This window comes from Bufo bufo, chromosome 1 (genome assembly GCF_905171765.1).
Source record: "Bufo bufo chromosome 1, aBufBuf1.1, whole genome shotgun sequence".
NCBI lineage: Eukaryota > Metazoa > Chordata > Amphibia > Anura > Bufonidae > Bufo > Bufo bufo.
The window spans coordinates 667,445,798-667,472,160 of NC_053389.1; the positions used below are offsets into that span (position 1 = coordinate 667,445,798).

The 26,363-nt window shown below is 42.9% G+C and overlaps 1 protein-coding gene across 1 annotated transcript in view; it reads right to left on the bottom strand.

The window, feature by feature from the left end:
* The window catches only part of FSD2 (fibronectin type III and SPRY domain containing 2), a 131,078-nt gene that overhangs the window by 25,397 nt on the left and 79,318 nt on the right, over positions 1–26,363 (bottom strand). Inside the window, exons 10-12 of the mRNA XM_040414050.1 lie at positions 14,554–14,687; positions 7,183–7,312; positions 57–233 (exon numbers count right to left, since the gene is read on the bottom strand). Coding sequence (XP_040269984.1) covers positions 57–233; positions 7,183–7,312; positions 14,554–14,687 — 441 coding nt within the window. The remainder of the gene's footprint in view (positions 1–56; positions 234–7,182; positions 7,313–14,553; positions 14,688–26,363) is intronic.

The following is a 26,363-nucleotide window of genomic DNA, read 5'->3' on the forward strand; positions in this document are numbered from 1 at the left end:
TTGTGTCTCCATTGTACAGTATGAAGCTCACTAGTTTGAATGTCAATTCATTTTACCTTGTGGGTGTCTGGATGTGTCGGAGGCACCAAGAGCTATTGTTAGCCCCAAACACTGCACTCCTGTTTATATCTTCATAGGCTACTCCAACCCGGTACTCTGTGTGTTCATCAGCCTCTACCTCCCAGTAGTGTTTCCCCTTGAAGGGGATGAGATTTGCCAAGACAGCAATACACCTAAGAAACAGAAATAAATGATACTATATAACAGTCAGTAGTGCAGAAGAGTGATACATACATTCACAAACCACAAAGAACAGCAAAACGTAAAACACCAGCAAGCAAATCCTGAGTCCGACTCCTGCATTTTATCACACTATAACTCCACCTCCTTCATAAATGGCCAATAATTTAGTAAAAACAGATTTACTTTCACACCAGCGTTTTCCCTTTCCGCTATTGAGATCAGTCATAGGGTCTCAATCGCGGAGGAAAACACTTCAGTTTTGTCCCCATTCATTGTCAATGAGGACAAAACTGAACTGAAGGGCACGGAGTGCACCAGAATGCATTCAGTTCCGTTTCATTGCGTTTCCATGATGCACACAAAAGCGCAGCAAGCAGCGTTTGAGTGCGTCCTGAGATGCAGAGCAAGATGGATCCGTCACGACTCACAATGTAAATCAATGGTGACGGATCCGTTTTCTCTGACACAAAAGAAAACAGATCCTTCCCTTATAGACTTATATTGGTTTTAGAGACGGATCCGTCATGGCTATTTTAGAGATAATACAACTGGATGTGTTCATAACGGATGCAGACGGTTGTATTATTTATGATGGAAGCGTTTTTGCTGATCCATGATGGAGCCGGCAAAAACGCAGATGTAAAAGTAGCCTTACTGTAGTAAAATGGTGACATTGGGCTTTTTCTTACTATCATGTAAGTAATCAGACTATTTAGAACTTAAAGGGGTATTCTCATCTTCCCTCTTCATACTTACCTTCCTTGAGCGCGACGTTCACTTCCTGGATTCTTCTCCCAGCCGGGCCACGCTTGCGCAGAAGACTGAAGATTTTCTCCCAGCCGGGCCACGCAATGTCCTGAACGCGCACGCCGCCGCGCATGCGCCATGGTGACTTATTCCTGGCCTGTATAGTACAGAGCCGGCGCGCGCGTTCGTGGCTCTGTACTATACGGGCCAGGAAGAAGTCATCATGGCGCATGCGCGGCGGCGTGCGCGTTCAGGACATTGCGCGGCCCGGCCGGGAGAGAATCTTCAGTCTTCTGCGCAAGCGCGGCCCGGCGGGATTCGACAGGAGAGGTGGCCGTAACCAGGGGAGACCAAAGACAACATCAGGTAAGAGGGGACTTACTTTCTAAAAAAGGGTGGGAATTGGGTTATAACATGTATTTAGAAAAATTATCACTGTCAAATCATTAACAGATTTAACAGTGATCATTAAGATGAGAATATCCCTTTAAAGGGTATGAACACTTTCGGGGGCATTTTTTTTTAAAATGATTGCATATTACTCATTTTTGGTTAAAAATCGTTTTTTCAATTGGCCTTTATTTAAAATATTGAGCTGTTCTGTCACAAAGGGTTAAATGTTTTTCTAGCTGTGTGACTGGCACTTCCACTTTGTGCCCTAATAATCCTTATCGCTAAACTACTGAAAGGTCATAAATACTTATTTAAAGATGACCTTTCACCACTCCTGACAGGTCTGTTTTAATAGCTTCATGCAAACCCTTACGATTTTCTGTCTTTTCCGTCAGACCAAGAGCTGACGGAAGCTCATTGTAGCTCAGTTCTTATCTTACTGATAAGAATGTGGCTTAAAGAGGATCTTTCACCACTCGTGATATGTCTGTTTTAATAGCATCATGCATTCCCCATGTAATAACAATTCTGGAGCCTCTATTCTTATGGCTCTATGTTGTATCATTCCTTTATTATTTCTACTAGAAGTTATGAATTAATTGCTAGCAGTCTGCAGTAAGGGTACAGAGGGGAGGTAACCAGTTGGGGCTAATCCATCTATGTGTTAAAAACATTACTCTAAATAGTTTTCTTTAAACATTTTCTGTAGGTTTCATGTATTCCTATACATTGGAAACTTTAGAATGCTGTTCACTACGATATCTGTCAGACAGGCTCACCCCTCTCTTTTCTTCTTAAAGGGGTTATCCGACTTAAATAAATCTATTCTAATTGCATTTATTGTAGACCAGTGAAAGATTCTTAAAATCGCTTTCATCACCTATCTATCACTGTTTGGCCAGTTCAGTTCTGGGTCATGTGACCCCTGATGTCAGTAAGGCCTCTTTCACACTTGCGTTGTCCGGATCCGGCGTGTACTCCACTTGCCGGAATTACACGCCGGATCCGGAAAAACGCAAGTGTACTGAAAGCATTTGAAGACGGAACCGTCTTCCAAATGCGTTCAGTGTTACTATGGCACCCAGGACGCTATTAAAGTCCTGGTTGCCATAGTAGGAGCGGGGAGCGGGGCAGCGGTATACTTACAGTCCGTGCGGCTCCCGGGGCGCTCCAGAATGACGTCAGAGCGCCCCATGCGCATGGATGACGTGATCCATGTGATCACATGATCCATGCGCTTGGGGCGCCCTGACGTCACTCTGGAGCGCCCGGGGAGCCGCACGGACGGTAAGTACACTGCTCCCCCGCTCCCCGCTACACTTTACCATGGCTGCCAGGACTTTAGCGTCCCGGCAGCCATGGTAACCACTCTGAAAAAGCTAAATGTCGGCTCCGGCAATGCGCCGAAACGACGTTTAGCTTAAGGCCGGATCCGGATCAATGCCTTTCAATGGGCATTAATTCCGGATCCGGCCTTGCGGCAAGTGTTCCGGATTTTTGGCCGGAGCAAAAAGCGCAGCATGCTGCAGTATTTTCTCCGGCCAAAAAACGTTCCGTTCCGGAACTGAAGACATCCTGATGCATCCTGAACGGATTTCTCTCCATTCAGAATGCATTAGGATAATCCTGATCAGGATTCTTCCGGCATAGAGCCCCGACGACGGAACTCTATGCCGGAAGACAAGAACGCAAGTGTGAAAGAGCCCTAAGCCAGCTCTGCTGATGACGTTTAGTTTACAAGCTTCTCCCTGCTTGAGGGAGTGTCCAGGCTCTGTAAACGAAACGTCAGAGCCTCTGGTGCCCGCCCCTCTCCAGCTCTTCTCACTGCCTCGGCTCTGGTATGCGATCGCTCATGCGCAGTACATACCAGAGCCGAGGTGATCTCTTCTCTGGCAGCAGGGTATGTTTGTCTCTCCTGCATTCACTGGGGCTAGAGGTGGCAGTTTGTAAACGTTCCCCTCTGCATCTGGGGATCGTTATTACAGCCCTGGCCCCCCCCCCCCCACTAGTACACATTGAACACCCCCTGGGAAATATAAATAAATTATTGGCCATCATTATTATCATCATCAACATCATTATTCAGCTATATAAAATCCTTATCTGCCACCAATATATATTTATCTAAGCAATATCCATATTGAATATATATTTGAATAATATAGATATTGCTTAGATACAGATAATGCTAATGATATTTTCACACTAGCGGCAGGACGTATCCGACAGGCTGTTCACCCTGTCGGATCTGCCCTGCCGCTATTTGCCCGTGCCGCTGGACGGATCCGTTATTGCAATTCATTTCTAGACGTATCCGCACCTGGATCCGTCTACAAATGCTGTTAGTTGTCACACTGATCGTCGGATCCAGCAGGCACGCAGCTCCGACGACGGAGCTGCCGTGCGGATCTGGCGTTGCAAAACAACTGAAGGACGGATCCGTCCTTCCGGTCTGCGCATGCGCAGAACATGAAAACTGTGAAAAAGACTGCCAGAGGGATCCGTCCATCCACATGGCAAGCGGATAGACGGATCCATCCTTCCGGTCTGCGGATGCACAGAACATGAAAACTGTGAAAAAGACTGAAAGAGGGATCCGTCCATCCGCATGACAAGCGGATAGGTGGATCCGTTATTGCAATGCATTTCTAGACGGATCTGCACCTAGACGGAGCTGCCTTGTGGATCCGTCCTTCCGGTCTGCACATGCACAAACCAGGAATACTGTGAAAAAGACTGGCAGAGGGATCCGTCCATCCGCATGACAAGTGTGTATTTATTTATTTTTTTGCAAAGTGCAGAGCAGGGTGAGGGAAAGGTCAGGTTGTTCAAGCCCAGAAATATTCATGAGGCAGAGCTCAGGCTTTGTTGTTATACGCCCCCTCACCTTGTACTTCAGCATGTAAACACAGCAATGACAGACCCATGAAAAGGTGTAAATATGGGTTTTAACTTGATGAAATCAAGCTTAACCAAATTATATGTATATCCTGATGGATTTTAAGTGTTTTTTTTTTTTTTATTAACTCGGATAACCCCTTTAATGATCAATTAACCTCAGTTTTTATAAAAAAAAACAATCTGAAAGGTAGAGGGGCTGGAAACAAGCCACCAGAGAGCCTGTCTGATGGATTTCATAGTGAACAGCATTGTGTAGCTTGCAATGTATAGGAATGCATGCAAGATAAAAAAAAATGAAAACAGTAGTAATGACAAAATCAAAGCAGAATTTAAAGGAAATCACCAAAAATGTTATTTTCCATTTAAAACCAGATAGTCACATATATCTTTTTTTACTTAATCTGTTTTTATTTTCTGATTGTAGATTTTTTTTAATTCTGTTTCTTGAACATGATTACGGGGACGGACATCTTGCCTGAGCTTTTCTTAACAGCATTTAAACAGCATTAAAAAATTGCTTTACAGCAGCCCCATGGTCTATAGACACAATGGTCAGGAGGGGACCTTATTGATTTCTATGGGAGAGTTTTCTAGGCATTTTCTGTTGTAACACCCCAGTGTGGTGTTACCACTACTGCACCCTGCTACTATCTCTAATGGGCTAATATAATGTCATCTTATGTATGTCTTTCCAGGTCCTCCACAATGTGCATTCCTAATCTGTTTGCAACTATGTTCGCATGTAATGTGCCTGGTTCACCAGCAAGTGGCAGCAAATATGGCAGAGCTGTATGTAGATAGAATGGAACGTTCCATTCCCCCGTGGAGAAGTAGGCTAGACCCACTTCCTGCAGGAAGGGTGGGGACCAGTGAGAGTTAGTCTAGCTTACTCCCTGCTAGGGGACAGGTGTGCAGGGGGCACGTTTCTGCTGGACATGCCCAAGCCAGCCAGAGCACCCTCAGCTCTGCTGGCCATGGACGCCAAAGCTTAGAGCTTCAGGAGCCAGGAGGAAAATTCCCTGGTATAATCTAGAGCCAGACTACAGAGAGAAGTGCAGCATACAGAAGTAACAGTATATTAAGCAAGCCTGTCAGTACAGCAGAGAGAGAGAGAGAAAGCAAGCAGAGTTATTGAAGAAACCTGCCAGTTTAATGCTAAAGCCTGCTGGGACCAAGACAAAGCTTGAAGACTGGTTTCTGATGAACGTTTATTCAAGTAAAGCTGCTGTTCAACTACATACAAGGTCTGGACTGAATCTTTCATTCAAATCCCTCAATTATTCCCCCTATTTATTGCTTCGGAGCCAAAGCCTGTGGTCCAGCCATATCCAGGTAGGAGCACCGTGACACACATAAAGGGACATTTTAAGTCGCACTATACCACTCGGCATTCCTACACCTGGGTCGCGTTATAGAGGGCCCAAGGGGGAGGCGCCCATTGCACTGTGACCTGTGCAGAGGTCATTGTACAAGGAAGGAATGGATAAGCTTTGACAATCACTTATTGTGAATGGTGGATTCTGTCTTATCTATACACAGAGGTGATATCTCCTTATCCTTACAGGCAGGAATAGAATAATGTATAACTGCAGTAAATTGATCTGTACAGACCAAGAAGTAGAGCCTATTAGGCTTAGTGGCCAGTGTGAAAACTGCAGGGATTTATGGTTTTTGTTTAAATATAGATATTGACATAGAAAATTTAAAAATAACATTAAACATTCTTTAAAAATAAATTTAAACAATAGGTCATTGTCTGATGACACATTCCCTTTAAGAAAGGGTATTGGGAGTTATAATAAAATGAGTTTTTCAGAAAAACACATCGATGTCCTTCAAATAAGCCATCAATGCATGTTCAGCGGAGGTCTGATCACCTCTAATTGTCAATGTTGTAGGAAGTATGTTGGTGAAGGTTGACAGGTGAGCAACAAGATTAAGGGAATGGAGATCTGTTCTACTAGGAGTGAAAATACCCAACATCCATTGTGCAGTCATAAGACCATTGTTCACTTGACAAACTTGCCCACTGTGCCTAGATATACACTGAAGTGGATGCAGGTCTTACTGCTGAAAGGTAAGATTGTTGGGCCTCAACCCAGACACATTCACAGCATATTTGGTTTCCTGGAAATACATTTGAATATTGGATATGGAATTAATTTTTTACAAGTTATTCATCCAACTGCCCTAATGAAGGATTTTTTTTCCTGGTTATGGAAATTGGTCACAATCAGTATTTTATTTCATTAAATGTTCACTAACTTTTCTCACATTGTCGCATAAATCGTAGTATGGATGAATCTAAAAAATGTGAAATATAGGTTATCAGAGGAAAATGTCTATTTTCTTATCAGCTCTTCCTTCGCGTGCAAATTTGGGCATTTTTGCCATTAAAAATGCCTGTAAACCAATGCTTTTTTATGTTACATGCATTTTAGTTTTTTTTGTTCACACACTTTTAACATGTTTATTCCCTATAGAGAAGAGTATGGGAAAACACCTAAATAATATTTCACCTAGAACATGCTCCAAATTAAAATAGAAAATGCACCACAAGTAAAAAAAAAAAATGCCACAAAAAACAGCATGTGTAAACTGTGTTTAAAAAAAGTTAGCTAAGGGAGGAGCTGATAAGTGGAGACAGAGACATACTACAAAGTTTCTTATATTTACCTATATTAATGATTTATGAAAAGCTGCAATTGAGAAGTATTTTTTATTTCCAATTTAAACAGCAATGGGACTTTCCTAATGTCTCACTAGTAGACGACTTTTATTTATATAGAATGTATGCTAAATACAGTAGCCTGGAGAATAGCAGAAATGAAAATAAGTTGTAATTAAGAGAATACAGCAGAAAGAGAATGTACATATCTCTCACACTCTACACAATACCTTGAGAATTTGTTGCAGTCATAAGGTAAATCCTCTAAACTTTCCTCTTCTTTACAAGAAATGGTGAATCCATTATCAGAAACAGACAGGAGAGGATGAGCGGTTTCTTCATTAAGATAAAAATATGAACCTAGGCAGATAGCAGAGATGCGGCTCAGTGCATTCCATATTAAACAGGTAATTAGAAAGATAATATATGTGTTCTGAACCATTCTATACAGGCCGGAAAGACAAAAATACAGACGTTAAAGGAACATGACTAAAAATCTGTCACTGGTAAAACAAGTTATGATAGAGAAAGTTCTATTCACAAGTTTTTATATATTTATTTTATGCATTTATATAGCGCTGACATATTCCGCAGCGCTTTACAGACATTAGTTTAAGTATCTCAGAGTAAGCGTGGTAATTAAAAGCTACCTTTATTATAAATCATAGACGGGTAAATTAGCAAAAATTGCCCCAGTGATAAGAAATATCAGGGGAGACTCCCACAAAAACAAAAAAAGAAGCAAACATAGGAAGATAAAAATGAAGGAAGGAATCAGGAGAGGGGGATAAGGGGAAATATTAGTTTTCACAAAGTTTGCTGCTAAACTGCTTTTAGATCTTTGTTTCAGTTGTTTCTGTGATGTAATGAAATATAATTACACGCACTTCATATGTTTCAAAGGCTTTTATCAACAATTATATGACATTTATGCAAAGAGTCAGTATTTGCAGTGTTGGCCCTTCTTTTTCAGGACCTCTGCAATTCGACTGGGCATGCTCTCAATCAACTTCTGGGCCAATTCCTGACTGATAGCAACCCATTCTTTCATAATCACTTCTTGGAGTTTGTCAGAATTAGTGGGTTTTTGTTTGTCCACCCGCCTCTTGAGGATTGACCACAAGTTCTCAATGGGATTAAGGTCTGGGGAGTTTCCAGGCCATGGACCCAAAATGTCAACGTTTTGGTCCCCGAGCCACTTAGTTATCACTTTTGCCTTATGGCACGGTGCTCCATCGTGCTGGAAAATGCATTGTTCTTCACCAAACTGTTGTTGGATTGTTGGAAGAAGTTGCTGTTGGAGGGTGTTTTGGTACCATTCTTTATTCATGGCTGTGTTTTTGGGCAAAATTGTGAGTGAGCCCACTCCCTTGGATGAGAAGCAACCCCACACATGAATGGTCTCAGGATGCTTTACTGTTGGCATAACACAGGACTGATGGTAGCGCTCACCTTTTCTTCTCCGGACAAGCCTTTTTCCAGATGCCCCAAACAATCGGAAAGAGGCTTCATCGGAGAATATGACTTTGCCCCAGTCCTCAGCAGTCCATTCACCATACTTTCTGCAGAAGATCAATCTGTCCCTGATGTTTTTTTTGGAGAGAAGTGGCTTCTTTGCTGCCCTTCTTGACACCAGGCCATCTTTCAAAAGTCTTCGCCTCACTGTGCGTGCAGATGCGCTCACACCTGCCTGCTGCCATTCCTGAGCAAGCTCTGCACTGGTGGCACTTCGATCCCGCAGCTGAATCCTCTTTAGGAGACGATCCTGGCGCTTGCTGGACTTTCTTGGACGCCCTGAAGCCTTCTTAACAAGAATTGAACCTCTTTCCTTGAAGTTCTTGATGATCCTATAAATTGTTGATTGAGGTGCAATCTTAGTAGCCACAATATCCTTGCCTGTGAAGCCATTTTTATGCAACGCAATGATGGCTGCACGCGTTTCTTTGCAGGTCACCATGGTTAACAATGGAAGAACAATGATTTCAAGCATCACCCTCCTTTTAACATGTCAAGTCTGACATTTTAACCCAATCAGCCTGACATAATGATCTCCAGCCTTGTGCTCGTCAACATTCTCATCTGAGTTAACAAGACGATTACTGAAATGATCTCAGCAGGTCCTTTAATGACAGCAATAAAATCCAGTGAAAAGGTTTTTTTGGGATTAAGTTAATTTTCATGGCAAAGAAGGACTATGCAATTCATCTGATCACTCTTCATAACATTCTGGAGTATATGCAAATTGCTATTATAAAAACTTAAGCAGCAACTTTTCCAATTTCCAATATTTATGTAATTCTCAAAACTTTTGGCCACGACTGTAGACTCAAGCAAAACTGACTTTAAAAAAGTTTTTGATTTATTCAAGCGTTTTTTGGGGTGGAGTTTTTCACACATTTTTGGCAGACCTTTTTTTCCTAGAAAGAAGTCACAGCACACCCAGGGCGTGCTATCATTTATAAAATATGCCAAAAAACACTAGGTAACTGTCTTAAAACTCCACTACAAAAAAAAAAAAAACTGTGGGGGAGATTTAGCTAAACTGGTGTAAGGCCTCATGCACACGACCGTTGTGTGTTTTGCAGTCCGCAAATTGCAGATCTGCAAAACACAGATGGCGTCCGTGTGCGTTCCGCAATTTGCGGAACAGCACAGACAGCCATTGATATAACTGCCTATTCTTGTCCGCAAAACGGAGTGCTGTCCGCATCTTTTGCGGCCCCATTGAAGTGAATGGGTTCGCATTCAAGCCGCAAAAACTGCGGCTCGGATGCAGACCAAAACAACGGTCGTGTGCCTGAGGCCTAAAGGAAATCTGGCTTATGAGATCCAACCTTTCATTTTCTAAAAGAGTTTTGTAAAATGAAAGGTGGAATCTGATTGGTTGCTATATGGGCAACTAAGCCAGTTCTACTTTACACCAGTTTTGATAAATATCTGCCAGAGTTTGTAGGTTGTTTCATAATTTCTTGTTAGTCAGCATGTAACATCTGGTCACAGTGTTTTTGTAAAAAAGAGATAGGCCCTGGTTTAACAAGGCCGGCTTGTGCTGCTGGAGGAGGTACAGGCGTGGTCATAAATGACCTGCCTCCTCTGGCTCTCCATATGCTAGAATTTAATGTATGGCAGCTTGGAGCTGCGGTAGATTTCAGTCAATATTCAAGTCAGTTTCTGGCAAATTTTTTGGGACTGATGGCTCCACCCTTGCAATCTCCTCACTCCGCCCCCTTTTTGTAGACGTGGCAAGGGCAGTGTAAAAGGCAGATTGCGACTTTCTATGCCAAAATGTAGCATAAGGGGAATGATATATTTCCTCCATAGTGTGAAACCACCCTAATCGCTGTCAACTGTCCCAAATATGACGGGAATGTCCCTGATTTTCAGAGACTGTTCCGGCAAATTTGCACTGTCCCAGGCCGAAAATGGGCGGGGATAACACAAACCAGCCTACAAATTGTTGTTTATGGCAGTATCTGGGGCTTTCCCGGGGCGGGGCTTATATGCCCCGATTTTACCAACAATTTTGGTAAGTATGCACCCTGAGAGCCCCTACACACACAAATCTGTTTTAGTGATTTTTTTTCCGTCAAAAAAAAAAAAAAAAGAAGAAAAAAAAAGTTAAACCCATATGTGGTCCTTTGCATGTGTTTTTTTTGTTTGTTTGTTTGTTTTTCTACAAGTTTTAAATACACTTGAAAAATACAAATAAAAAAAAAAAAAAAAACGCTATAGACACTATAAACACCACTAACAAAAAAAATACTTATGTGTTCCCATAGACTTTCAGCTAACATCTACAGCTGCAATTTTTTCAGCAAAAAAGCACCAAAAATGCAAAAGTACTTAGGCCACTTTCACACAGTCAGTGGGGGGAGAATTATCAGAACTGCTATAAAGGAAAACTGGCTTAGGAGCTTTGAAAAATGACAGGTGGAATCTGATTGGTTTCTATAGGAAACTAAGCCAGTTTTCCTTTACACCAGTTTTCATTAATACCCCCCAGTATTTATAAGCCAAAAACCAGAAGAGGCACACATCTTTCTATTATACTTTTTGTCTATGGGTTCCACTTTTGGTTTTGGTTTACAAATACTGACAATGTGAAAGTGACCTTAGGCTGCCTTCTACCTGGGTGCAGTCCAAATTTCCAATGGACAGTTGCTGGACTAAATACTGACCCATAAAATATAATGGCTATAATTACATTTGCCAATGTTTCTGCCATGGACCATAGTTTTTAACTTTGTCCAATGTTCTTGTATGACTCAAAGACTCCATCCATTTGTGGTCTGTTTCAAAACCTTTCCATGTTTCCATCTGGACCTCACCTAAGTTTCTAATGACATTAGTGAAGCAAGAGGCATCATGTACAGGCTTTCTTCAGACAGCATTTTTGGAGAAACGGCAATGCAGTTTTTGACACAATTTGTTGAGCCAAAGCAGAAGTAGATTCAAAAGAAAAAGGAACTATAAAGGAAGGACTTATACTTTTCCTTCCTGCTGGATTCACTTCTGGCTTTGGCCCCAGTGCAGTGCATAGAACAGGATGCAAACTGATGGCACAATGAAAGCAATAGGGTTGGAACTGTTTTCTATAATTATGATGAAACAGAAAAACACTTTACACATCCTATGGCTCAAATCAACATATTCCTTGGGTATAAAATAATTGGTTTTTATTCTACGTATATTTCTTTTATATCATATGTGTCATGGTAAAAATTTGATATGAACCCTAAACAAGGAATTTAACCTTTTTGTGTGTAATGCTCCAAATCTTAAAATTATCTGTAAGGCCTCTTTCACACGGGCGTTTTGGGAAAATGTGCGGGTGCGTTGTGGGAACACGCGAGATTTTTCCGCGCGAGTGCAAAACATTGTAATGCGTTTTGCACTCGCGTGAGAAAAATCGCGCATGTTTGGTACCCAAACCCGAACTTCTTCACAGAAGTTCGGGCTTGGGATCGGTGTTCTGTATATTGTACACTGCTCAAAAAAATAAAGGGAACACAAAAATAACACATCCTAGATCTGAATTAATTAAATATTCTTCTGAAATACTTTGTTCTTTACATAGTTGAATGTGCTGACAACAAAATCACACAAAAATTATAAAATGGAAAACAAATTTTTCAACCCATGGAGGTCTGGATTTGGAGTCACCCTCAAAATTAAAGTGGAAAAACACACTACAGACTGATCCAACTTTGATGTAATGTCCTTAAAACAAGTCAAAATGAGGCTCAGTAGTGTGTGTGGCCTCCACGTGCCTGTATGACCTCCCTACAACGCCTGTGCATGCTCCTGATGAGGTGGCGGACGGTCTCCTGAGGGATCTCTTCCCAGACCTGGACTAAAGCATCTGCCAACTCCTGGACAGTCTGTGGTGCAACGTGACGTTGGTGGATAGAGCGAGACATGATGTCCCAGATGTGCTCAATTGGATTCAGGTCTGGGGAACGGGCGGGCCAGTCCATAGCATCAATGCCTTCGTCTTTCAGGAACTGCTGACACACTCCAGCCACATGAGGTCTAGCATTGTCTTGCATTAGGAGGAACCCAGGGCCAACCGCACCAGCATATGGTCTCACAAGGGGTCTGAGGATCTCATCTTGGTACCTAATGGCAGTCAGGCTACCTCTGGCGAGCACATGGAGGGCTGTGCGGCCCTCCAAAGAAATGCCACCCCACACCATTACTGACCCAATGCCAAACCGGTCATGCTGGAGGATGTTGCAGGCAGCAGAACGTTCTCCACGGCGTCTCAAGACTCTGTCACGTCTGTCACATGTGCTCAGTGTGATCCTGCTTTCATCTGTGAAGGGCGCCAGTGGCGAATTTGCCAATATTGGTGTTCTCTGGAAAATGCCAAACGTCCTGCACGGTGTTGGGCTGTAAGCACAACCCCCACCTGTGGACGTCAGGCCCTCATATCACCCTCATGGAGTCTGTTTCTGACCGTTTGAGCAGACACATGCACATTTGTGGCCTGCTGGAGGTCATTTTGCAGGGCTTTGGCAGTGCTCCTCCTGTTCCTCTTTGCACAAAGGCGGAGGTAGCGGTCCTGCTGCTGGGTTGTTGCCCTCCTACGGCCTCCTCCACGTCTCCTGATGTACTGGCCTATCTCCTGGTAGCGCCTCCATGCTCTGGACACTACGCTGACAGACACAGCAAACCTTCTTGCCACAGCTCGCATTGATGCGCCATCCTGGATAAGCTGCACTATCTGAGCCACTTGTGTGGGTTGTAGACTCCGTCTCATGCTACCACTAGAGTGAAAGCACCGCCAGTATTCAAAAGTGACCGAAACATCAGCCAGGAAGCATAGGAACTGAGAAGTGATCTGTGGTCACCACCTGCAGAACCACTCCTTTATTGGGGGTGTCTTGCTAATTGCCTATAATTTCCACCTGTTGTCTATCCCATTTGCACAACAGCATGTGAAATTGATTGTCACTCAGTGTTGCTTCCTAAGTGGACAGTTTGATTTCACAGAAGTGTGATTGACTTGGAGTTACATTGTGTTGTTTAAGTGTTCCCTTTATTTTTTTGAGCAGTGTATTATTTTCCCTTATAACATGGTTATAAGGGAAAATAATAGCATTCTGAATACAGAATGCATACATGATCTTTTACCATGGTGATGGACCATGTGATGACCGGAGTGACGTCACCACAGGTCCTGTTGCTCCACACAGCTAAGATAAAGACAGAAGGAGAGGGGGGCTCCGCGATCAAGTGGATTAAGGTGAGTTTAATTTTTTTAAAAAATTTTTTAACCCCTCCAGCGCTATTTTAGTATGCATTCTGTATTCAGAATGCTATTATTTTCCCTTATAACCATGTTATAAGGGGAAATAATGATGATCGGGTCTCCATCCCGATCGTCTCCTAGCAACCGTGCGTGAAAATCGCACCGCATCCGCACTTGCTTGCGGATGCTTGCGATTTTCACACAACCCCATTCATTTCTATGGGGCCTGCGTTACGTGAAAAATGCACAAAGAGGATCATGCTGCGATTTTCATGCAACGCACAAGTGATGCGTGAAAATCACCGCTCGTGTGCACAGCCCCATAGAAATGAATGGGTCAGGATTCAGTGCGGGTGCAATGCGTTCACATCACGCATCGCATCCGCGCGGAATACTCGCCCGTGTGAAAGGGGCCTAAGGGTTAGGAAATGTAACAACATTATTTGTGGTGGTAGTTGAATCATCTTCTTCTGACCCACTGCCAGAAGTTTCCTTCATTATAGAAAAACCCTGAGAGTTACCCCTTCACAAATCAACCAATGGGATTATGACATCTTTTCTATGTATCTTTATAGTATCCATATGGAAGCAATTAGTGATGCTTTTGGGTGGGAAGCCAAATAATTATTTTGTCTGAATATTTAGGGCCCATGTAGAGCGTAGCCACCTAGTTTATGTACCAGATATTATAACCTAGGTATATTCTTATATATTCATTGTTCAAGGAAAATATATAAAAACAACAGATTTAAAATAATGTTTAATCAGTCCTCATATATGATATGTGACGTGCTTAGCAGGAATAGTAATAGCAGAATCCACACCATTCATGGTGTTGTGATACTACCTGTAGTGTGAATGGAAACAGATTTGCTGCTCTCGCTTGGGCCACCCACATTCACAGCTCTGACGCTGATGTGATATGTCTCATTAGGCTTCAGCTGAATAAGAGATTCACAGATGGGAATCCCAACTATAGACCTGTAAAAGAAATTGTGAATTATGAGTAAGACACATTCAATTAGCAGCATAATAAGTATTTTTACAGAATATGAAACCATAAAATTGTTCTGGAGAAGGACATCATGTATACCACTCTTTGCATGGTTTTATTTTTCTTGTGGTGGTGGTCGTCTGTGTGCATTAAATGTGTTGTTCAGGATTTTGATATTTATGGCCTATCTTTAGGATAGGCCATCAATATCAGCTCAGAAGAGGGTCCAACACCCTGTACCACTGACAATCAGCTGGTACCTTGTAGCATCGATGCTGAAACCACACAGCTCCGTCCATTGTGTAGTTGACAGAGCTGGTAACTAGAAAATAAAATAATGCACCAATAATTGTTGGAATTGGATTAATCTTTATATTTGTGAATGTAATGATGAGATATGTAAGTGATCACAGTATTAGAGTGAAAGGATACGTTTATGGGGAAAACTGTACAGGCTCTAAAGGAGGCTCTAGTACCCTGTTGGGCCACCTCTAGCCTGGATACAAGATGAGTTACGGTTGGGCATGGGCCTGTAGATCCTGTACACTGGTAGGTTGCCAAAGCTGGCTTCCCAGCTAGTCCCATAAATGCTTGATTGGTGATAAATCTGGTGAATGGGCAGACAAAGGAAGTGTTGAGATCTGGAGGAGACTTTCCTGGTAATCCCAGGTTGTGGGTGGGAGAGAATCATCTGAAAAATGTCATTTGGAAGCCCTGCCATGAAAGGTAACATGTGGCTGTAGGATGCCCTGCACATATTGCTGAGCTGTTAGTGTCCCTTGTATCACTACTAGGGTGACTGGCTGTCATATGTGATTGCTCCCTAGATCATCACACCAACAGTTGTAACAGTGTGTCACTCCACAGCAAAGGCAAAATTGAAGCGCTCACCATGAGTCCTCTATGCTCAAACCTGACTGTCATCGGATCCCAAACAGAAGCTGTATTAGTCGAGAATAACTTTCCAGTCCGTAGCAGTCCAGGTTTCTCATTCACCAAACCACTGCAAATGAAGGGGACGGTGGCTTGGTGTCAATGGCAAGATACTTAATGGGTGCTCTCTGCTGTTATACAGCAGAGAGCGGCCATTAGACACGAGCACCACGCCATTGACCAGAGTGCCAACTGAATCATACACAACTTAATGGATGCTGTGACATAAAATGTATTTCTGCTAATAGCCTGGAAATGGTCTGGATAGAGACAGGGGTGTGTAATAATGGTGCCACCTGTGTCTGAATGGTGGACAATGAAACTGTAGGAGTTGCTCGTGCTTGTTAATGGATTGAACAATCCTCTCTACCGGTAGTATGTCTGGATCATCCACAGCCTGTACGCCATGTGTACATGTCCGCACGTAAACCACTGCTCTCAACATCTCCTAACAGCTAAGTCACAATGACCTAGATAGCAGGCAATTCATTGAAACAACCAACCTGCTTCTTTCAGTCCAATGGTGCGCCCCTTTTAAAAGTTTGTTGACCGGGCAAAATGTCTTTGACTGCTTCATAGAAGCATGTCTAGAAGTCAATGATCTCTCACCAAGAAGTAAACTTAGACTACCCAAAAGTAGCCTCATTATAGCCTTATTATAGGACAGTGGAGGAAGCACTTTTATGCCTTCTCATAGCAGTGTCTATTCAGACCTCACCTGCAATCATTCACATGTGACATTTGATAAATTTGGAGCAATTTACAGCAATGTTGACTAACTTTGAAAATGAGTTTTTTGCCCAAGCATTGTACACCTGATCCATTATTATATTAAAACTGTAACTTGCTTTCATTAGCGACCAACAACTTGTAATAACCCTGCTGTCACTACACAGCCAGATGAGCAGCTCCCACCTTTACCTACTGCCTCCTTCCTGGTCCTTGCAGATTGTAAACCCTTGTGGAAAGGGTCTAGAGATGAGTGAATCACTTAAAATTCAATCCAGGCTCGATTCAGCTGAATTGGTCGACCAATTTGATTCAGGCATGAATTGATTCTACCTGAATCAAAAGTACTCCAGCTGGCCTAAAAATTTGTATATGACATATGTCTGTAGTCTCATTGTATATGTCTGTAGTCTCCTAGGACCTATATTTTTTCTCTCTTGTTTCTGACCTTTTTATTTTTATTTATCTCTCCTTTCATTTCAAAATGTTGAAATATTTTTAAATAATTAAAGGCATTGTAAAATAAATAACTATATATATATATATATATATATATATATATATATATACAGTACAGACCAAAAGTTTGGACACACCTTCTCATTCAAAGAGTTTTCTTTATTTTCATGACTATGAAAATTGTAGATTCACACTGAAGGCATCAAAGCTATGAATTAACACATGTGGAATTATATACATAACAAACAAGTGTGAAACAACTGAAAATTTCATATTCTAGGTTCTTCAAAGTAGCCACCTTTTGCTTTGATTACTGCTTTGCACACTCTTGGCATTCTCTTGATGAGCTTCAAGAGGTAGTCCCCTGAAATGGTTTTCACTTCACAGGTGTGCCCTGTCAGGTTTAATGAGTGGGATTTCTTGCCTTATAAATGGGGTTGGGACCATCAGTTGCGTTGAGGAGAAGTCAGGTGGATACACAGCTGATAGTCCTACTGAATAGACTGTTAGAATTTGTATTATGGCAAGAAAAAAGCAGCTAAGTAAAGAAAAACGAGTGGCCATAATTACTTTAAGAAATGAAGGTCAGTCAGTCAGCCGAAAAATTGGGAAAACTTTGAAATTAAGGGCTATTTGACCATGAAGGAGAGTGATGGGGTGCTGCGCCAGATGATCTGGCCTCCACAGTCACCAGACCTGAACCCAATCGAGATGGTTTGGGGTGAGCTGGACCGCAGAGTGAAGGCAAAAGGGCCAACAAGTGCTAAGCATCTCTGGGAACTCCTTCAAGACTGTTGGAAGACCATTTCAGGGGACTACCTCTTGAAGCTCATCAAGAGAATGCCAAGAGTATGCAAAGCAGTAATCAAAGCAAAAGGTGGCTACTTTGAAGAACCTAGAATATGACATATTTTCAGTTGTTTCACACTTGTTTGTTATGTATATAATTCCACATGTGTTAATTCATAGTTTTGATGCCATCATAGTCATGAAAATAAAGAAAACTCTTTGAATGAGAAGGTGTGTCCAAACTTTTGGTCTGTACTGTATATATATATATATATATATATATATATATATATCCCCTATATAATAAAATCCCTCTGTGCCTGGGATGTGTCCGTGCGTGTGTGCCGAAGTTAAATGCGCACGCGCGATGCGCCGAGTTGAATACACATGTGCGGGGAGCCGGCCAATTGAATCGCAGCGCACCACAAAGCCACCCGGACCTCCCACAAGCGCTGCCATTACAGTCCTGTCATACATAGATACAGACACAGATACAGCAGCTGTTAGCCACCAGTTGCTGCCAGTGGTCTCAGCACCACCAGTCAGTGCCAGCCATCTCAGCCATCAGTGATTGCCACCAGTCACAATGCCAGCAGTCTCAGCGCCACCAGTCAGTGCTCGCAGTCTCAGCCACCAGTCACAGTGCCCGCAGTCTCAGCCACCAGTCAGTAGAACTACAGGTAGCAGCACTCTGCTAGTCAATTGCACAAAGATATAAGCAAATAAGCCATACTTACTGCAAATGCAGCTAGAAGCTCTTTGCGAATATAATTGATCAAAAATATTTCGGGCCCATCTACCAGACGACAAGGTGGCTTCTAATCAGATGGGTCCTACTCTAACATGCCTCTCCTGGGCTTACAGCCTACAATCTGGGCAAAGTAGTACCCAGCTGTATCCTACACATGCCTCTCCCAGGCTGTGAGCCTGCAGTATGGGCTAAGTAGAATACCGCTGTACAAGCTATCGAATTAAAAGCACAGGTTTTTCTTCCCCACCAGTCAGTGTCAGTCGTCTTAGCCATCAGTCAGTGCCAGCCGTCTCAGCCATCAGTCAGTGCACCAGTCACAGTGCCAGCCGTCTCAGCAATTAGCCGCAGTCAACAGTCTCAGGCACAGCCGTGGTCTCAGCACCACCAGTCAGTGCCAGCCGTCTCAGCCACCAGTCACAGTGCCCGCAGTCTCAGCCACCATTCAGTGTCAGCCATCAGTCAGTGCTACCAGCCACCAGTCACAGTGCCAGCCGTCTCAGCCATTAGCCGCAGTCTCAGCACCACCAGTCAGTGCCAGCCGTCTCAGCCACCAGTCAGTGCCAGCTGTCTCAGCCACCAGTCAGTGCCACCTGCCACAGCCACCAGTCACAGTGCAAGCAGTCTCAGCAATTAGCCCCAGTCAACAGTTTCAGCCACAGCCGCAGTCTCAGCCACCAGTCACAGTGCCAGCCATCTTAGCCACCAGTGAGTGTCAGCCGTCTCAGCCATCAGTCACAGTGCCAGCAGTCTCAGCCACCAGTCAGTACCAGTCGTCTCAGCCACCATTTAGTGCCAGGCGTCTCAGCCATCAGTCAGTGCCACCAGTCACGAGTCACAATGCCAGCAGTCTCAGCACCATCAGTCAGTACCAGCCGTCTCAGCCATTAGCCACAGTCAACAGTCTCAGCCACAGCCACAGTCTCAGCATCACCAGTCAGTGGCAGCCGTCTCAGCCACCAGTCAGTGTCAACCGTCTCAGCCACCAGTCAGTGTCAGCCACCTCAGCCATCAGTCAGTGCCAGCAGTCTGTCCCTACTAATGTTTATGCACTACTGCTCTAGTGCCCGTTATTGTAACGGGCTTAATGTCTAGTATATATATATTAGTGATGAGCAAAGCAAGCTTCGGAAGCTACAGCTTAAGTTGCTTCATTGAAAACTTCGGATTAATACTGTATGGAGATCCGTCTCCATACAGTATTAAAATTTATGGGCTCCGATGAGCCGAAGTCAGTTATTTGCGCAGTGTTCCAGCAGAGATGACCCTTTAAAATATAACTTTTAATTACTTCTAGTAAAAAAATATACCACCTTCATGATTCACCAGTGAAAAAATGTGAAACTAATACTATATAATGATAAAAACTATTTATACGGGATAGCCGACCGATAGTATGGCTAAGGAGGTTTGGTGTACATACGGCAGTGCTCAGGGGAGTATTCAGATAACTAAACTGTCCCTACAATAACCCTGAATAAAACCTCAGCCCAGGGATGTCCTCTAATGGTGGAGACTCCCTGTCCTCGTTCCTGGACTGACTGCCCTATGTATACCCTCCTCTCAGAAAACAAAAAGTCAATACCCGGCTCCCCCGTATGGACAACGGATATTTACTGGGTCACAGTAAATTGATACCTGAAAGGACCACAGCCCATCATAATAAAGAGACTGAAAAAAAATATAGGTGCAGAGGAGATAAATCCTACAACACCGTCATGAGAAGCCTATAGAAACGTTGTGATAATACTACGTTCCCAGGCTGGTTCTCATCAATACCCCATCAATTTCCCCTATTACTAGGTTCATCAGGGGGTCAGGAAGCAGTCATGGATAAACCGTTACATACAGATAATCAAGATATACTCATGATATATATAGTAGGCATAGGACCGGACACGCAGATACTGACGTGTGTATGGGACCAAGCGGACCATTAGATAAATCCCACTCAGAGTCCTGGACAGTCAAATTGGTAAGAGGCCTATTTAGATGAGGGCAATTACTGTATCCAAATGGATTTCCCTGGTGTTCCGGTAACCTCCTATGCCATCCATTTGGATACAGTAATTGCCCTCATCTAAATGGGCCTCTTACCAATTTGACTGTCCAGGACTCTGAGTGGGATTTATCTAATGGTCCGCTTGGTCCCATACACACGTCAGTATCTGCGTGTCCGGTCCTATGCCTCCTATATATATCATGAGTATATCTTGATTATCTGTATGTAACGGTTTATCCATGACTGCTTCCTGACCCCCTGATGAACCTAGTAATAGGGGAAACGCGTCGGGGTATTGATGAGAACCAGCCTGGGAACGTAGTATTATCATGACGTTTCTTTAGGCTTCTCATGACGGTGTTGTAGGATTTATCTCCTCTGCACCTACATTTTTGTTTCAGTCTCTTTATTATGATGGGCTGTGGTCCTTTCAGGTATCAATTTACTGTGACCCAGTAAATATCCGTTGTCCATACGGGGGAGCCGGGTATTGATTTTTTGTTTTCTGAGAGGAGGGTATACATAGGGCAGTCAGTCCAGGAACGAGGACAGGGAGTCTCCACCATCAGGGGACGTCCCTGGGCTGAGGTTTTATTCAGGGTTATTGTAGGGACAGTTTAGTTATCTGAACACTCCCCTGAGCACTGCCGTATGTACACCAAACCTCCTTAGCCATACTATCGGTCGGCTATCCCGTATAAATAGTTTTTATCATTATATAGTATTAGTTTCACATTTTTTCACTGGTGAATCCCGAAGGTGGTATATTTTTTTACTAGAAGTAATTAAAAGTTATGTTTTAAAGGGTCATCTCTGCTGGAACACTGTAAATTCTATGATCATTCTATACATTGTCTATTGACCTAGCTGGACATTTTTACTGTTATTTGCGCAGTTGCACGAGACTTCGTTGAATAACTTCAGTAGTTAACTTACAAAACCACGTTAAAACTAGGAACCAAATTCAGCTTAACATATGGCTTAACACTGCAGTAAAGTCTTAATCAGCCTTAACAGTGAATACCTTACTGACTGATTTCAGCACTCAGCCTCACAGTTTCTGGATCTTCTAGTTCTTCCTTTCTTTCTCTGGAATACTGTAAAGTAGAGATGGCTTTCTTGATGCAAATACCTCAAGGATAGGGATTCCTTAAGGCCTAGTTTCTCCAAGGAATGAACACATGTTGCTCCTCTCTCTTCCCCAGCTAATACTAGACTCACACAATAAATTAGGGGCAGACCTAGCTTTATCTTGGATTGTTAACCCTGACTTATCCATACAAAACCAAACAGCTACAATACAATTCATCAGAACATTAAATGAACACCTTTAGCTACGACGACGACCAAGCACGCCTGATAGTAGCGCAAGTCGATTCATCTGTTGAATTTTTGAAGGTTCCATCCAGTGAGTTCAGAAGTCGTGATTTGGAGAGAGAATCAAAGCACTTAATTTCTCTAGAGTTACACGTGGCTACACTTGCTGAGTATTATCGCACACAACGTATACCACGAGGGCTTCGTGTGAACCTTAGACCTACACTGTTTGGTGATAATCTTGAATATTGTACTCGGTTTGCCAGCATTCTAAACAAGTGTTCCCTGGATTTGATTACATTAACCACTGAACATCTCACTCAAGCTATCTCTGATAGCAAGCAGACTATTGATTCCATTGAGACCCAATTAAAGGATTGTCTTAAGATAGAGGATCTACAAGCATTGAAAACAAAAGTTGATAAACAATGCACAGATTTAAGGATACAAATTCAAGCCACCAAAAGAAACAAATATATTCGGGATTCCGAGGATTATTCAACCAATCGCGTATACCGGTGGCAAGACAAGTCCAGTATGGCTATCCAGAATATCAGACGCCCAGGCCGCAGGGCAGGCTATTCATCCTCAGGATCTGGGAGCGAATCTACTATTGGCCAACAACCTTTTTTAGGGAGACGACGCCGGCCAAGAAAGCAAACACACGGAGAGCCAGCCGCCATCATCGGCGAAGTAGACGCCCCACGAGTGACTCGTTCACAGGTACACCCGATTCTTTAGTGCTAAATTTATCCTCTAAGACTTTGAACTTAGCTCAAATACAGCTATTACAGAGGGCTTTATCGTTTAGCCCCACTGCACCTCTTGACACCTTTAATTTGGACATGGATCTCCAACGTTTTTTCCGATCTATGCGGTTGAAAGCTCATTTCTCTAAAGAGAGAGAGCTCGCATCAGGGGACATTGGACATTCTGAAGAAATTAAGGGTTCACTGACTTTGAAACAATTTGGTTTACGGCTGAAAAGCCATTATATGCCCCCTAAGAGTGAACATCCCGTAGAAACGTACATAGGGCTAGTTAAGAGGGATATAGATAAACTATTAACACAGTTAAAACAAGGGGGAGAGTGTTATTTGCATCAGAATCTCTCGTCCTTGGAGAGACAGACCATTCGACACTTATTAGATGATGATACACTCATATTTAAACCTGCAAACAAAGGGGGAGCTTTGGTGATACTTGATAAAGATTATTACGTGCAAGAAATCCTTGGCCAATTGTCCGATAGTGAAACGTATATAATTTTATCAAGGGATCCGATCTTTGATATCAAGCGTGAGCTTGAAAATATAGTTAAGCAATATGAAGCGAATACAACTATAGATCGGCAATTAGCAGAGTTTCTTATTAAACAACATCCTATCACCCCCGTATTTTATACTCTCCCCAAGGTGCATAAGTGTATGGAACGTCCACCAGGACGACCAATAGTCGCAGCAACCGATTCAATATTAACTCCTCCAGCCATCCTCCTTGAAAAAATTCTGACACCCTTAACACGAACAGCCCCCTCATATTTAAGGGATACTCACCACTTCTTAGAGGAACTTAGAAAAATCAAGATAGATACAGATTGTATACTAGTGACCCTAGATGTATGTAGTCTATATACTTCTATAATTCATAATAAAGGATTAACCGCTGTGCGGAAGATGTTGGATCGTAGTGAATATACACCACAACAGAAAGATTTTTTTCTTGACCTTTTGACCACAGTTTTGATGAGAAATTATTTTCTTTTTCAAGATACCTATTACCAACAGTGCCGTGGGACCGCGATGGGGTCAAATGTCGCACCGCCGTATGCAAATTGCTATATGGCTCAGTTCGAACAGGATTTTATATATCCTCATCCACTTTTTCAATTGCATTGCATTTTTTGGAAGCGTTTTATAGACAATGTGTTTTGCATATGGCGGTGCGACATTTTGACCCTGCAAGAATTTCTTGTCTTTATTAACAATATATGGCCCGAATTAAAATTTACAGCACATACTGATCTCTCTAAAATACCTTTTTTAGACACTTGGGTCATAAAGGGTCAAGATGGTGTATGTCAAACAGATTTATATACCAAAAGCACAGATCGTAATAGCCTGCTTAGCTACGACAGTAATCATCCACCTGCCACGAAAAGATCTATCCCTTACTCACAATTCCAGAGGGTGAGTAGAATTGTCAGTGATCCTTCTACTCGTACTGATCGTTTTCGAGAGATGACCAATAAGTTTAGGCAAAGGGGTTATCCTGAATGGTTACTTACTCACCAACGAAATAAATGTGAAATATCCCCAATAGAGCAGAGCACGACTCCTCAAAAAAAACTCCCCCTAGTCATACAGTACCACCCTTGGATTAATCGCATACGGGCAGTGATTAATAAGCATTGGAGGTCTTATCCCCAGATTGCAGAATTTCAAAGTCCTCCGATGCTATGTTATAAACGGGCAAGTAACTTAAGGGACAAAATTATTAGAGCAGATATAGGCACTGCTAAAAATGGCCCCCGACAAATGATATTTTCTACTGTCAGGAAGGGCACCTTCTCCTGTTTAAGCTGCATTCACTGCTCTAGTATAATTAAAGGTCCTTACATTTCACACCCACATAGTGGGGAACAAATTCCTGTAAAGGGCCACTTTACGTGCAATAGTTCTTTTATTATATATCTACTGAAATGTCCGTGTGGACTCTGCTATGTAGGGGAAACCACAATGCGGATGAAGGATCGATTTGCCAAACATAAATCGACCATTCGCAATGAAAATGTATTATTACCGATTCCTTTGCATTTTTCACAACAAAAACATAATGTGTCCCAACTTAGGTTTCAAATCATTGAGGAGATACTACCCCCTCGAAGGGGAGGCAATAGGGTGGAGTTACTATTGAAACATGAAGCCTATTGGATTCACCGCCTACAGACGATGACACCCAAGGGGTTGAATCGTGAGTACGCGGTGAGCAGTTTTCTATGAGAATGTCTATTACGAATAATTATTCATTTATATTCGTATAGGTAATAATTTTTGTCTCTATATTTTCCATGTGTTTCCACAGTGTAACTGACATTTAACGATCCTCGATGATACAGAAGGATCGCATCTATTTTCTTTTACTTGGATGTTAGTAAACATGTTTTTGTTACCTTGCCAACATGACGTCAGAATCAGATGACCCGAAAGCCTCTATCATGTGATGAGGGGCGGGCTATTTAAACATATGTTGATGTTCATTTCCTTGCCACTTGCTGTTTGCATGAGTTTGACAAAGGCACTTGCATGTGCCGAAACGCGCGTCACCTCTATCCAAGAGTGGCGAATAAAATACAGATAATTACATTGTAAGGAGTGCCGGTTCTTTCTTCTAATCAAGCATCTGGGGGACACCCGCGGACCGCGCACCCACAACAGCAGTGCCGCCCGACATCTATTTTCAAGCATTACATGGTTAAGTCCAGAGAACCATCCCATCACCCGTTTCTGATGAGGTGGTCCTCCAGACTTAATCACAGTGTTAATTAATTTAAATTAACGGGGTTATCTAAGTTATTGATTACCTATCCTCAGGATAGGTCATCAATATCAGATCGGGGGGGGGGGGGGGGGGGTCCAACACCCTGCACCCTCGCTGATCAACTGGTTGAAGAGAAGGCATGCACCAGTGCTGTCTTCTGTTCATTGTTTACCTACTCACTGTTGCAGCAGCAGTGAGCAGGTGTAATCACACCTAAGCTGTCTCATTCATTTCAATGGGACGGCTCGTTCCTATACAAGTGTATAGATCATCAATAAAAATAACTTGGAAAACCCATTTAACTATAGAAATATGGAAGTTACCATGAAAATGTGCATAGACAGAACACAGTTGATGTCACAGTTGTCTACCTGCCTGGCAGCAGTCATGATGGCTTCGTTCATGCAACATGCACAAAAACAGGTGACGGAGCTTGTCTGTTTATCAGCTGTGGGTGGGTGTCATTGGGGGATGGGGATAATGGTCCAAAAGGCTCTTTATTAGTATTGGAATACTAATGCAGTGTGTTTTGGCAAGCGCAGAACAGACCAGCCATCTGACCTGTTGCAGAAGGGATGGCCCTGTGGACTTGTACAGTGCATCAGTTTACTCTTCAATCACTTCAAGGGGGGCACTATAGTGGTCATTGATAATTTGGAACCATTTTTTCGTTGTTCATCTTGGCCCCTGTGTTGCAGGTTCATATCAGGTTAGTGTTTGTGCCACTTCTCATTCTGTGGGATGTTATTATATGTTCTGTGGATTGTATGGCCCGAGAGATAGGGAATGCACCTGTCTGTATGATCCATGTGTAACACCCCAGAGTGGTGTTACCACTTCTGCACCTTGCTACTGTCTTTATTTGGCTAACACCAATACAATCTATGTATTTTGTCCAGGTTTGTTATGTAACTGTTCATGTAATGTACCTGGTTCACCAGCAGGTGGCAGCAAACATGGCAGAGCTATCTTAGAATTGAACTTACCATTCCATTCTAACTCCCCTGTGGAGAGAAGTGGTCTAGTCCTACTTCCTGCAGGAAGGGTGGGGACCAGTTAGTTCCAGTCTAGTTTACCCCCCTGCTAGGGGAAGGGTGTGCAGGGGCACAACTCGGCTGGAAGTGCCCATGCCAGCCAGAGCACCTT